The sequence below is a fragment of the Lithobates pipiens genome, unplaced genomic scaffold (assembly GCF_037356315.1).
Source record: "Lithobates pipiens isolate NorthernLeopardFrog02 unplaced genomic scaffold, aLitPip1_a1.2 Scaffold_22, whole genome shotgun sequence".
Lineage (NCBI taxonomy): Eukaryota > Metazoa > Chordata > Amphibia > Anura > Ranidae > Lithobates > Lithobates pipiens.
The window spans coordinates 110,303,606-110,318,216 of record NW_027507784.1 but is presented as its reverse complement, the minus strand read 5'-3'; the positions used below and the strand labels follow the sequence as shown (position 1 = coordinate 110,318,216).

Sequence of the window (14,611 nt, the reverse complement as noted above, 5' to 3'; positions counted from 1 at the left end):
TGGAATCCATATGTCCAGCACCCGGCATGTAGATTAGGGGCCGAGCGCATGGATTAGAGTGGCGGCTCCCCTGCGCCCCGTATGGATGGGCTGCCACTGGTCTGGAAACCATTAAATCACCACCACAGCCAGAAAGCCAGCATTTTTAACAGGAAAGGTCAGAGACCCCATATTCTCACAGTACAAATGTACTTAAAAGTATCCCTCTTATTCTGAAGTTGAACAAAACAGTAGGATTAGGAGGAATAGTAGACTACAGCAGTATATACATGAAACCAAAACTGGCTAGCTCAGTGGGAACCAGCCGACTTTAAGTCCCTGTGACCGCTGACTGTTCATGCTGGAAAACCAGAATTCGATCATTTTTTTCAGCCATTGAATGCAGTCCTGGTCTGTGTATTCTGACAAAGGGAATAGCGGAGAGGGAAAGATCACTGCATTACTCATGTCAATGCAGGGATTGGTCAGTTTTTACTGAATGCTTTTACCCAGTTTTAGCCTTTAATTTGCAGTTTGATAGATCAATCCAGAAACTGAGTGAGATTTGGACTTAATTGTACTTTTTACTTTTCTTTAGGCTTTTGTTATATTTTGTGGCCTTGGTATTAACAACACGATTATGTATGACCAAGTAAAGAAATCATGGGCAAAGCAGTCAGTCGCTTTAGATGTAAGTATATAATATAACGTAAAATATATCTTACAAAGGATGCAGGCTGCACTACCTCAACATGCATTTCTCAATAGCACTTTATTGTTCCAATAAAGCCCCAAACATTCCACCAGACACCTTGTAAAGAAATTAGACTTAGATGTTCTGGTATAATAACCAATGGCTGAGCTTTTCCAAATGAAAAAAAATCCTTGACATTTTCTTGGTTGGTTGGTATAATAACAGTAAAACAAAATGTAGGCAGCAAGGAGTAAAATACACATTTGTAGCACTGAAAGCAAAAGTGGAGCCACTCAGTTTCTGAAAGTCTAAAATATGTTTATTAATGTTATCTGATACAGGGAAAATCAGCTGTTGCCTTACGCGATTAACTCATAGGATTACGCTCATGATGAAGTGAAACATGTACGAGGAGCAGGTGGATTTTCCCTGTATCGGTTAATATAAAAAAACATTTTTTGTTTTCAGAAGTTGAGCAGCTCCACTTTTGCTTTTAGTGCTACAATTGTCAGCAGATAATTGCCACAGCCGGCATACTTTGGTGGGTGGAGCATGGTTGGAATCGTTTGTGGAACACACCGTGTCATGTTGTTTAAACATTAAAGTAGAACTAAAGGAAAACATGTTTCTTTGTTTGGGATAGAGTAATGGAGGGTAACGCCTGTCATTTTTATTTTACTTTCTGTCCCGTAGCCACAATGGAAAGTGATAGGAAATCCCTTTAAAGTGAGGGAATCCCTAGTTGTTACCAGGGTCACCAGAACTAATGTCCTCATTGGAAGATTTCCAATCTATTCCTGTTCTGGTAAAAAACCCAAATTTGTGATGTTCTTTCACTTTCACTGTCGGTGATAAAGAGGGCAAATAGAGAAGGTGAATCTCCCTAACAGGACCACAGACAACCATAAAAACCTATGTAATCCATCTCCACTCCATCCAAAACTAAGAAAAAAGTTTTGCCTTTATCTATATTTTAGTAGTGAACAAATACCTACTTCTGGTCTCTAAAAGTCGGCGGCAGGTTCACTTTAAGCATCGTTTTCCAAAATACACTCAATTCTTTATCAATGGTAGAACCAGTTACAGCCCACCCTCTTCCTTTAAAGCTTTAGTTTACATATTAGTACAGATGCCCTCTATATGGAAATCAACAGCCTCAATAAAAGGGGTAATTGCAAGTTTAGAAAGCCATCACTGTTTTTTTCTTAGCACCTTAAACATAAATTGCCATGAATAATGACAAACAAGAAACTCAAGGCTATAGTGAATGTCAAAATGGATATCACTGAAAAAGTTTGGCTTCCTTGGGTGTATAATTCCCAGGAGGTGGTCCAGAAGAAGCAGCCGAGTCCCCGTGGAGACCTTCTGCTTGTTCCCATTTTTCTTAATTTTCTTTATTCAAATTCTTTTGCCTTCTATATTTTATGTTCCCCAAAAAACGTGACATGACTGCCAAATTAAGTCATAGTTGTCCTTCCGAGAAGCTGCTTATTGTATATTGTAACCTTGGTTGACTTATTAGTACTCACCTGTTTTATATGGAATGTTATCCTGCTGTACCAAAGCTATACTGGTTGTTCTTAACTGCATAAATCATTTAAAACAATTATTTAAATGAAAAGATAACGTTTCTAAAAAAAAAAATTCCCATAAAATGTACAGTTTCCCCAAAACATTTTATTTGTTCACAATATATATTATATTATATATATAATATTTATTTAAAAAAAACTCCATTCTAAAAACTTTCACCATTAATAGAAATGGTTGCCTTTTTGAGAGTTCTTTCGCCACCTGCACTGTCAAACTCCATGGATATCTATGGGGCCATTTCCTGCTGCAGGTAAGTAAATATCTGGTGCAGGAAAGGGTTGGTTACTTTAGGTCAAGGGTAAAGAAATAATCTATGTAATTTGTGTGAAAGGGCAATATTCCATTAAAGTTCATTTCCAGGCATTACCCAATTTAACCCCAAACCTCTTTCCACCCTAGAGCATGTCCTAGCAATTTTTATCGTGTTCCTGTAGCAAAAAATTGCTTACATTACTGTGGCATCCATCACCAGGCTTGTAGAATGTTTTCAGGGGAAGTTGCAAGGTGTTTAGTTCCTAGTGATTTAGGCATACCCCCAGAATTACACCTCTCAAGAATGAAAAATGAAAAGTGTATGGACAGGCCATTAGAAGTCAAGGCAGCAGAATGATTTTAATGGTAAACAAAATAATGTATGCATTGAGGACTGTAATCCAGTGGGCAGGGCAGATAATGCTGCAAGGGGTGTCATGGAGAAAAGCCACTGTGTTGTTAGATCAAACAGGAAGTTAGGAGGATGAAAAATTTTGCCACACCGGTTGAGGAAATGTGCATGTATTGCAATGATATACTGAATATTATATATACAAAACTTTACCTATAACAACTTGAAAAAAAATAATGTTCTTTAGCAAGGAACATACATTTCATATTAGTAATTATGCTGCTAAAATTTGTGTGTGCTATAAATTGTCTCCAGCATTGTTTATGATTCTTCTTGCTGGAGGCTGCCATTTTGCAGCATTAAATCTTTATGCCTCTACAAATTCAACATCATGCCAAAAAATAGAGAGAAATTGAGCATGTGCAGAGCAGAGTGAGACAGTGTATTACTGGATTTTAAACAGTATAGGCACATATTTTACATTGCTATGCCTGCAAAAGTGCCAGCGGGACTTAATTTTCTGACTAAAGTTAAACTTTAGGTAGAGCCTGGTTCATTTTTAGCCTATTCATCACACTATTGTCTTGGTTGGGTAAACCGTTGGGGACATTTCCCTTCACTTTCTGTCCTAGAGATGCAACAGGAAGTTAGAAGAAATCTCCCAAAGTGAGGGCAATTCCCATTTGAAACAGTTGTTTTCCCTCACCTCTTGTCTTGGGGAAAGCTTGGATTTCTTTTTACCTTCTTCCTCAATGACAGTGATCACCAGCACAAATAGATATAGAATCACCCAAATGGGGGCACAGACAGCAATAAAAATGTCACAAGGGGTCTAACTCTCCCTGACTCTATCCAAAACGAAAACAAAGATTTTGCCTAGAGGTATACTTTAACAGGTATAGTAGAATGTAAACCTCCTATTCTTTATGGTAAGGTAGCTGGTAGCTGCCACCTTAGCTTCTATTGGATAAGTTATGAAACCAGCCATTTGTTAGCTTGATAGTTTGGTTGAAAGCACAAGCAACTGTGACATTCACGGCATTGAGAACCAGTTCAATTGGTGGGCTTAATTGCTCTTTAAATCATTGTTGTTGTTAACAGTTATTTTTTGTACTAGGCGGAATAAAAAAATAGTGGAAGGGGTTATTGCTTAAACGCCACAATACCTAGTTCCTTCTAGCCATGGTAGGGACAGTATGCATCTCTATACAAATAATGTCACCAACATATGGAGTGGGGGGGAGACAGAGAAAGCTGTATTTAGATAACACTGCTTTACTGATTACTGACAAATGACTGTAATTCAAACTGACAAACTGCTGAACATATGTAATTCTAATTTAGGAATTTGTTAAAATGAATTTGAACTTACTTTGTTATGTTTGAGAATGTACAAGATGTGCTGTAATTTAAATGCATACATAAATAAATAGAACTATGTAGAACCTGTTAGCCACATAACAAAAAACAAAGGAGGTTTCCCAGAAAAAAAAACAACTTGCACTTGTATCGCCACCTGCTGCTGAAACCTGCTATTGCAGAACAGGCCATAAACACAGACATTGGAATTAGTGTCAAGGACACGCTTAAGGCCTCATGCACACTGGACATTTTTGGCCGTTTTTACAGCAGCAGTTTTTGGCTTCAGATGTTTTGTTCTACAGTCAATAAACTCCCCCATCATGTTATCCTATGTGTCCATGCATACATAGGCTGTTATCAGCAGTTTTTGGCTTTAAAAAAACCCCAAAACTAGTGGGTTATGAGAGGAGTTTTTGAGCTGTTTTCAGCTGTAAACATGTTTTAACGTCAAAAAACGCTGATAAACACTCAAAAACGCAGAAAAACACTAAAAACAGCTATTTCAAAAACATTGAAAAACTCACTGCAAAGCTACTGGCGTTTTTATAACGTTATTTTAACTCTGGTGTGGTGTGCATGAGGCCTTATGCCGCGTACACACGAGCGGACTTTTCAACATCCAAAGTCCGAAGGACTGAGTCCGTCAGACTATCCGATCGTGTGTGGGCTGCAACGGACTTTTGACTCGCCAAAGCCCGAAGGACTTTAGAATATGGAACATGCTTCAAATTTTTCCGAAGGAACTCCGCCGGACTCGGTCCCCTTCGAAAAATCCGCTCGTGTGTATGCTACTCCGACGGACTAAAACCGACGCTAGGGCAGCTATTGGCTACTGGCTATGAACTTCCTTATTCGAGCCGAGTCGTACGTCATCACGTTCAAATCCGTCGGAGTTTAGTGTGATCGTGTGTGGCCAAGTCCGCTCAGCCGAAAAGTCTGTCAGAACTCCGTCGGAATTCCAGCAGAACTCCGTCGGAATTCCAGCAGAACTCCGACGGAACTCCTTCGGAAGTCTGTCGGACATAAGTCCTCTCGTGTGTATGGGGCTTTAGAATTCCATCTGGCCATTATTGCTGCTTGCAACAGATTTTTGTATGTGCAATGAAGAGTAAACCAGCACATTGATAAGTAGTAGACGTGTGCAGACTGAAATATTTTGTTTCGGAATTTAGTTTTCGTCCGAAAAATACATTTATTTAGTTATTCCCGAAATTCGTTTTTATTTATTTTTTTTTTCGTAAAAAAATTGAATTCGTCCGAAAATCCAAATGAATTATGGTCAAATCCGTCATTGAAGGCTTATGGTGTCTGTCGAATGTTTAAAGAAGATTCGACGGAGCAGCGAAACTCACTATATGATGCTGCAATCATACATTCCCGGTCGAATATTTCGACTACAAGACGTAGTAGGATTCTAATGTTGTACGTCTTCTATGGGGTTTTTAAGGCTATTTGCATTACACACAGGTCATTAGCATTAAGAAAAAAAAAATTAAGAAAAAAAATGCGTGGCCCTTCGGGTCTGATATGGATATTAAGCGGAACCCCATGGCAAAAAAAAAATGGTGTGGGGTCCCCCTCAAAATCCATACCAGGCCCTTCAGGTCTGGCATGGATTTTAAGGGGAACCCCGCGCCAAAAAAAATGGAGTGGGAGTCCCCCTCAAAACCCATACCAGGCCTTTCAGGTCTGGCATGGATTTTAAGAGCAACCCTGCGCCCCAAAAAAAAATGGCGTGGGGGTCCCCTCAAAATCCATACCAGACCCTTATCCGACCCCCTTTAACAAAGGGAACCCCCAGATCCCGGCCTCCCCCTGTGTAAAATGGTAAGGGCCTACCATTTCACCAAAAAAGTGACAAAAGTGTTAAAAATTACAGGAGACGGTCTTTGACAAGTCCTTTATTAAAGTCTTCTTTCATCTTCTTTCTTCTGATCTTCTTCCTTCTTCCTTTCTTCATCCTTCGGTTTCTTCCCCCATCTTCTTCTTCCTCCATCTTCTTCTTCCTCCGATCCTCTTCTTCCTCCGATCCGCTTCTTCTTGCTCCGGTGTTCTCATCCGGCATCTTCCTCCACGGCATCTCTTCTGCGTTCTTGGGCCGCTTTGCGCAATGGGAGGCTCCTGCTGTGTGGCGCTTCTCTTCTTCTGACAGTTCTTATATAACGGAGGGTGGGGCCACCCGGTGACTCCGCCCTCCTCTGATGTATGGAACCATACAAGAAAGAAGACTTTTGTACCCCCTTATCATTTCACACAGGGGGGAGGCCCGGGATCTGGGGGTCCCCTTGTTAAAGGGGGCTTCCAGATTCCGATAAGCCCCCCTCCGCCCGCAGACCCCCACAACCACTGGCCAGGGTTGTGGGGATGAGGCCCTTGTCCTCATCAACACGGTGCTTTCAGGGGCTACCCCCAAAGCATCCTCCCAATATTGAAAGCATGTGCCCTGGTACGGTTCAGGAGGGGGGTGCTCTCTCGTCCCCCCTCTTTTCCTGCGGCCTGCCAGGTTGTGTGCTTGGATAAGGGTCTGGTATGGATCTTGAGCGGGGACCCCCGCGCCATTTTGTTTTGACGTAGGGTTCCCCTTAATATCCATGCCAGACCTGAAGGGCCTGGTATGTATTTTGAGGGGGACCCCCGCGCCATTTTTGTTTTGACGTAGGGTTCCCCTTAATATCCATGCCAGACCTGAAGGGCCTGGTATGTATTTTGAGGGGGGGCCCCACGCCATTTTTTTTTTGGCGTAGGGTTCCCCTTAATATCCATGCCAGACCTGAAGGGCCTGGTATGTATTTTGAGGGGGCCCCCATGCCATTTTTTTTGGCGCGGGGTTCCCCTTAATATCCATACCAGACCCAAAGTGCCTGGTATGGTCTTGGAGGGGAACCCATGCCATTTTTTTTTAAAATTAAAGTCGTGTTGTAAATCGTGCTGTGATTCACACTCAAGTCATATCCAAGTTGCCTCCCAAAGTCGCGCTGGAAGTCGTGTTGCCCCTGTGTGAATGAATGGACTGTTATGATACAAGTTCAATAGACACAGATTGTTATTGTCAAAGTCATGTCTAACCTCCTGTATCGAACTGTGTCAAAACGAAAACAAAAATAAAGCATTTATTTATGTCGGATCTTTTGTTTTTCGTATTCTGTGCTTTCGTTATCGTTTGTCAAAACGATAACGAAAATACCTGAAATTCGGACGAAAATGCATTCGGACGAAAACGAATGCACATGTCTAATAAGTAGAATCTGAAGAAGGATTTACCCATATCAGCAAAAAAATTACACCAATGTTTCAAGAGCATGAGGATATAATCACACACATAGGTTGGACTTGATAGACTTGTGTCTTTTTCCAACCTCTCCTACTATGTAACTATATGACAGCCTTCTTTTTTTAGGGTGACTCTGTCTGCCACCTTGAAAAAGTGGGCCACTGTGCACTTGAAATGTCGCTGTAAATTTTTTTTGCTGATATGGGACTTAAGTAAATCCTGCTTAAGATTCTGCTTCTCGATGTGCTGTTTTTTTTCTTAATTGCAGGATTTTGTATGGTACCATCATAAAGCCAAGCACCTGTCCAAGGGTTACCTATGAATGTCTGTGTGGTACGTTTTGATCAATTGCTAATTGTGAGATTCATGTACCAGTCAGGAACAGGTACTGTATATGAATTATAGAAAAAAAGGGGAAGAAACTGCGCTAAGATGTACAATGTTCACCTTTTGAGTAATAAGTAAATGTTATGAAAAAGCTGCAATTCTCCTGTGTAACACAAATACAGTAAAATTACTTAAAAAGAAAAATAGAATCGCACTAAATCTGTAAATTTAAACAAACATAAATATAAACCATGACTTAATAAATGAAACGCATCAACAATGAAATCGTTCACAGATCTATATGAATATACAAAGTGAGCAGGTGTGTAAATGTAGTAATTAACCACTTCCCGCCCAAGGTACGTCCAGGGACGTCCTTGACTTTCCGGGGGTATATCTGAAAGATGCCTGAGGCCACAGACATCATTCATATATCGGCATTTTCAGCCAGCGATTCCCTGCACCATGAGAATGATCATAGCGGCTGTTACGCCGCTTGATCGTTCTTACGGGCAGCGGGAGGGGACGCCCGCCACCCTCCGGTGCTTGTACCGACTCACCGCTTCCATCGGTGAGTCGGTCACAGGATCCGCCAGCCCCCGGATGATACCATAGAGATTTCCAGTGGACCAGAAGGTCCACGGAGTCTCTATGATCGCTTGGAGGCCGGGCGCGATGTTATGACGTCACGCCCGGCCTCTGCATTCAAAATAACGGTGCCGATTTGGCTGGGAATTGATGTATAGAATACCTCTGCGCCAACCAACCAAACAAAGAAACAGGAAAGTGCTGCGTACACTAGAAAAGAGCTTTGCCTACTCTATAAGTTTTGCCAATTATAAATAATAGTGTCGCGCAGTATAATGCAAATTAATAAGTCCTGGAATATTGAAAAATAGACGTGCAAAAATCTACAAAATAAGAGTTCTTTGTTTCAAACTCAAGTGTTGGTGTTATAACACATAAGTGAAGTGGTTGTTTCTTTCTTTTATCCAATAGGTGAGAGGATGTGCCTTTACCTCACGGCTGTGAGGTTACAGCCTTATTATAGTATAGGTGTATATATCCTATCGCTCCAGTTCTGAGACCTTAGAATGGGTATACCTCACAAAATATAGAGATGATAATCCATAGTGTAGTATTTCAGCAAAACCAATTTTTATTAAGGTATAACATCAGGGTACTCACATTATGGAGCACACATGAACAGCGGTATATGAATAAAACGAGCGGTGCACTCCAGCGTTCTTTCCGGTGTCCCTCTCTCTTTCTCCTTCCTTACGCGTATTCGTCATCATCACGTGACTTCATCAGTCACGTGACGGTGACGAATACGCCATGAGGTAAGGGCACATCCTCTCACCTATTGGATAAAAGAAAGAAACAACCACTGCACTTATGTGTTTGCGTGATAACACCAACACTTGAGTTTGAAACAAAGAACTCTTATTTTGTAGATTTTTGCACGTCTATTTTTCAATATTCCAGGACTTATTAATTTGCATTATTAGCACTTTACTCCCCCCCCCCCTTTTTTGCCACTTGCAATGTTTACACAGAGTTATGCGCTGTTTTTTTGCTGCTAGCAGTTTTTGCACAAGGTTATGCACTGTATGAACTAGTAGTCCATGCTTTATATATATATAACTTTTTTCTCTTTAGTTAATTTATCTGATTCATTCAGATTTGTTTTTCATTTTGCACATTCACTTGGCATGCTATATTGCATTTTTGCACAGTTGTGTTTACTATCACCAGAGTGAACGCATATTGATTCCTGTTGTCTAGATATTGACCTATGATTGCTATTTATTTATTTATTCACTTGGAATGCTATATTGCATTTTTTGCACAGTTGTGTTTACTATCACTAGAGTGAACGTATATAGATTTCTGTTGTCCAGATATTGGCCTATGATTGCTATTACTATTTATTTACCTAGCTCATTATGCAACATATAAGTTAAAAGGTACTTTTATACTAAGTCCATATCCATTTATATAGTTCTCTTCCATCTATACTGCGCGACACTATTATTTAGATTTGGCTGGGAAGCCGTGATCTTTTTTTTATTTATTTTTTTATTTTAGGCTTTAGCCTAGAGGTGAGATATGGGATCTTATTGACCCCATATCTCACTGTAAATAGGTCCGATCGTGCCATATTCTTATTACAAGGGATGTTTACATTTCTTGTAATAGGAATAAAAGTAATCAATTTTTTTTTTTTTAAAGTGTCAAACTAAAAAAATAAAAGTAAAATTAACAATAAAAAAAAATAAAATAAATTAAAGCGCCCCTGTCCCCATGAGCTGGTACGCAGAAGCGAACGCATACGTAAGTCCCGCCCACATATGAAAACGGTGTGCAAACCACACATGTGAGGTATCGCCACGAACGTTAGAGAGCAATAATTTTAGCCCTAGACCTAATCTGTAATGCAAAACATGTAACTAGTAAAAATTTTTAAAGCGTTGCCTATGGGGATTTTTAAATACCAAAGTTTGGCGCCATTCCACGAGCGTGTGCAATTTTGAAGCGTGACATGTTGGGTATCTATTTACTCAGAGTATCTTCATCTATCACATTATGTAAAACAATTGGTAAATTTACTGTTTTATTTTTTTTTTTTTAAGCATGAAACTGTTTTTTTTTTCTGAAAAAAACGTGTTCGAAAAATTGCTGCGCAAATACCGTGCAAGATAAAGAGTTGCAACAACTGCCATTGTATTCTTTAGGGTCTTTGCTAAAAAAAACATATATAATGTTTGAGGGTTCTATGTAATTTTCTAGCAAAAAAATTATGAATTTTACATTTAGGAGAGAAATGTCAGAATTGGCCTGGATGCGAAGTGGTTAAGGCAGCTGTCTCAAAGCAAGTGAAAGTCTGGGAACCATGAATGAAAGATTATTATAAAAAGTGAAAAATGTAAATAGAATTATTGTTTAAAGTCCAAACAAATCAAACAAATTCCATGTGTAACAGGTTCTGAAAATATGACATCCACCCGTGCAAAACTTTGAAAAAAATGTCCATCCACAAATGAAGCATATGCTCAATTATTGATGAAGCTGTGTTATTCCACCACCGCTTTAGAGAGAATCACTTCTTACCAGATGTCTGTGATCCCCCATTACAGAGGATCAGGGAGAGCATGTAATACAGGCATAGCTGATCTCCAACAGACCCCGAGCTCTCTTGCTATCCTTCAAATCTCCTCGTTGGTATGTCAAGCCCATAGAAGGTTACCTGTGGCATATAAAAAATATAAATGCTCCGATAGTGTAAAATACCTTTGAGTTTATTGGAAAATTAAAAACAAAATATTGCACGTACAGTATTCCATCAATTAGAACACCTAAAGTCTGACGTGCCAGCCGGCGCACATTCGGACAAACCCATCCTTCTGGTTGTTCAAGCAGTAACACGAGGTGACGTCAATGTGACGCTCCACCCTACATGTTTCGTAAGAGGATTACATTGTCCCAGTGCCCCTGAAACATCTAACCAAACTATATGAAACATCAAACCAATGTAATGTGTCAAAGTCCCAAATAATGCAAGAAAAAAGGGCTTTAGTCCAATGGGCTTTACAGCCACTGTTGTACTTTCCACTTTAAGCCTGCATTCACTGTGTGAAGCCTCCAACTTCACAAACAACTTACCAGATATATAGACCCACAGGTGTTTAAGGTCAAAACACCTTTCGATCACGGGAGTGTTCCCCCACTTCTCCACCTCGCTTATTCAACAGCACCACCTCAATTTTCTTGCTCTACGGGGTCTACAGTGCTGCTCTCTCTCAATAGGAGAACATATACTTTACCAGTAGATAAATATTTGCTACAGTGGTGATAATGTCTATTACCTGCACTGTTGCCTCTGTAAATTATGCAAACATCTATCAATGAGCTCTCTTAGTCTCTTACTGAAATAATGAGTCTTTTCGGCAGTCAATAATGTGGCATTTCTTTTAAAGAAACTCTTTAATGTTTAAATGAGTACGTTTATTGTGACACTGCTGGTAAAGACTTACAATGGAAGTCAATGTTCTTCAAAGTGCAGTGTTTCAGAACACCATGTCCTCTAAGATATACGGTGCAATATTTTTTCATTGTTGCCTATTTAAAACCTTGGCAGCAAAGATTTCACAATTTATGTGAATTTTGATGTAAATATTATTTTGTGAATATTATTATTTATTAAGTATAATATTATATAATATTATATTATGTGAATATGATTTTTGTCTGCAATAGTAAGCATATTTACTACCTACAAAATTATTGAGTAGCATTCAGAAGGACCATTATACAAAATAAGGGATAATACTGTGGCCAGATAAAAAATGGTCACAATATCACCAAATGTTATTGAAATTGCAGATTATTAAGCTAGCTGTTACTACTTGCTACCACTAGCTACTTGTCTAGAGTGAAGTCATTATAGAGTGTATTTGTTGTAAGTACAGGATTACGTTGGTAAAACAAACAGTATCATACATAATTCCCAGGTTTGAGGCAGATTTACTTTAGTAAGCCATTGCTGTACTTTTACCAGTATTTCTAAAGCTCCCATGTAGCTTTTTTTTATTTCTTTATTTTTTATTTTACAGCTTCAGTGAGCTAGCTTACCTGCAGTGAAGGATCCCCCTTGTACTGCACTTGGATGGATCCTGGAGAAATCTTCACTGCAGGGATGGCCCATCCTCTTCCCGTGGCTGAACTTCCGGTGTGCATGGGCTTAATAGCTTTAGGCTAAGCTGCTGAGAAAAAGTGGACAATGAGGTCCCTCACCCTCCTCTCTCCTTTTTCATTGCTCTCACTTCCTGTAAAATGATCTGTGAATGGGGAGAGAATCATTGACTTTGATAGGCAGTGAAAGGAATCAAATACATTTTTTCAATGGAGGAGGAAGGAAGAGGGAGTGGGTCCTTGTCAGGTTGAAATTTTCTACAGCAACTCAGCCAAGATCCTAAAGATATTAACCCCCACAGTGCCGGAAGTTCAGCAACATGAAGAAAAGAAGGCACCCCTACAGTGAGGAGTTCTCCAACATCCAGCTGCCTACATGATGTGGGACATACATCAGGTGGGTTATATCACAGAACCTGTAGAACAAAAAATAAAAAGATAAACTTCACTCTAAAGTATATCTTAGGTCAAAATAATAAAAAACAGAATCAGTACATTTCTCCAATACATGTGCATTCCCCCGTTTTTTATCTCTTCTAAAAAGGTGCTGCTGACTTCCTGTTTTGGTTGATAATACAGTGCCTGTGGTGCTTGGAAATTCTAACCTGTGAAAACCACGCTAAAACAATATTGATGTGCTAAATTCAGAAGTCCATATCAAGGTGAAAAATGAAAACAAAAAAGAACATTAAAGTCCATTTGTGTATCTTTAAAGAAACACAACAGGTGCTGTTAAACTGAGGCCATGTTAATCGATTCTAGTGATCACCACGTGAACCATCACCGTTACAGAGAATGCACTCTTACCAGACTGAAATGACCTCACAACAGAGTCTAGTTCACCTGTTGTAAACACTTTCCTTAGGGAACACTCCAATACACATCAATTGGCTCAAATATATTAGACTGGTTCACTCTTCAAGCTAAGAAGGATCAATTATGACCACATATTACCGAATATCCACATGGAATCAAAGCGAGGGAACCCACATAGTGTAAACCGGTCAAAAACTTTAATATAGCTACACAATACAGGTTGTACTCACATGATAAAACACGTTTATGTACATTAAAGCTCACAGTTCCAAGCTGTACAACAGAGATTCCAAATCCAAGAAGGCATGGTGACCATCCAATGCATTTCATCACCTAGGACATCATCGAAGGGCATCCACGCCACACGATCTCCCATGCCTTTTTTTATGTGTATTCAACCAATGGCTGTATGCAGCCTTTCTGAGGTATACGCTAAATCTTTTGTGCATTGGTGTAAACATGAGTATGTGAGTTTGATGTATTCTCAGAATGCAAAAATTTTGTGTTCACGGAATATGTCGTAAGCCCATGCGTGTGTATGTGCTAATGCACAAAATTATTGGTGTCTATCCAAGTACGGTCAAGTATAGCCAGACATTTCTATGGACAGGTGTATGTGTCCCCTGTACCTCCATGGGCGGGGTAAAACCCTCTGATGTTACACTAGAGCATATCTCCCAAACTGCCTGTGTACATGAGGCCTAGAACTCCACCTATCCTCCATCACTTTCTGTCCCACTCCACATATATGCATTGTTTTTTTTTCCAGCAAAATAGTGCTGATGCCTTGACCCCCAAGAGCTTGCCTGTACACTGTGTATAAGGAAATGGCTTCTGGAAGGTTTAGTTTTAGAAGCAGGCCTTCCTCAATAGGAACTGACCCCCCAGCAAGGTAAAAAAAACAAAAATAATGCTAGGACATGCCCTAGATGGGGTGGAGAAGGTTTTGGGTACATTTGGGCAATGCCTGGACAAACACTTTAATAGAGGGCCTGTGGTTTCTTTTTGCACACCTCACTATAAGCTTAACAATATAGAAAGATTATTATTTCTGTGCCTATCTGATGTCACATTATAGTTAGCATTTTATGCCCTAGGCAATAACTAGAATGACACAAAATTCCTACTTCTAAATGAAATTTGGTGAACGGACACAGGGAATAAGAAGCAATTATCTGGATTTTACTATGTGACTTTAACTTCATACAGCATGATTTAAATAGATGACAGGTTACCATTAGAAATGTTTTTTTTTCTGGAAATCTGTTCT

The 14,611-nt window shown here is 39.7% G+C and overlaps 1 protein-coding gene across 1 annotated transcript in view; it reads left to right on the top strand.

The window, feature by feature from the left end:
* PDE11A (phosphodiesterase 11A) overlaps positions 1 to 14,611 on the top strand; it is an 899,055-nt gene that overhangs the window by 526,886 nt on the left and 357,558 nt on the right. The window contains exon 9 of the mRNA XM_077448090.1: positions 578 to 670. Within this exon, the coding sequence (XP_077304216.1) occupies positions 578 to 670 (93 nt within the window). The remainder of the gene's footprint in view (positions 1 to 577; positions 671 to 14,611) is intronic.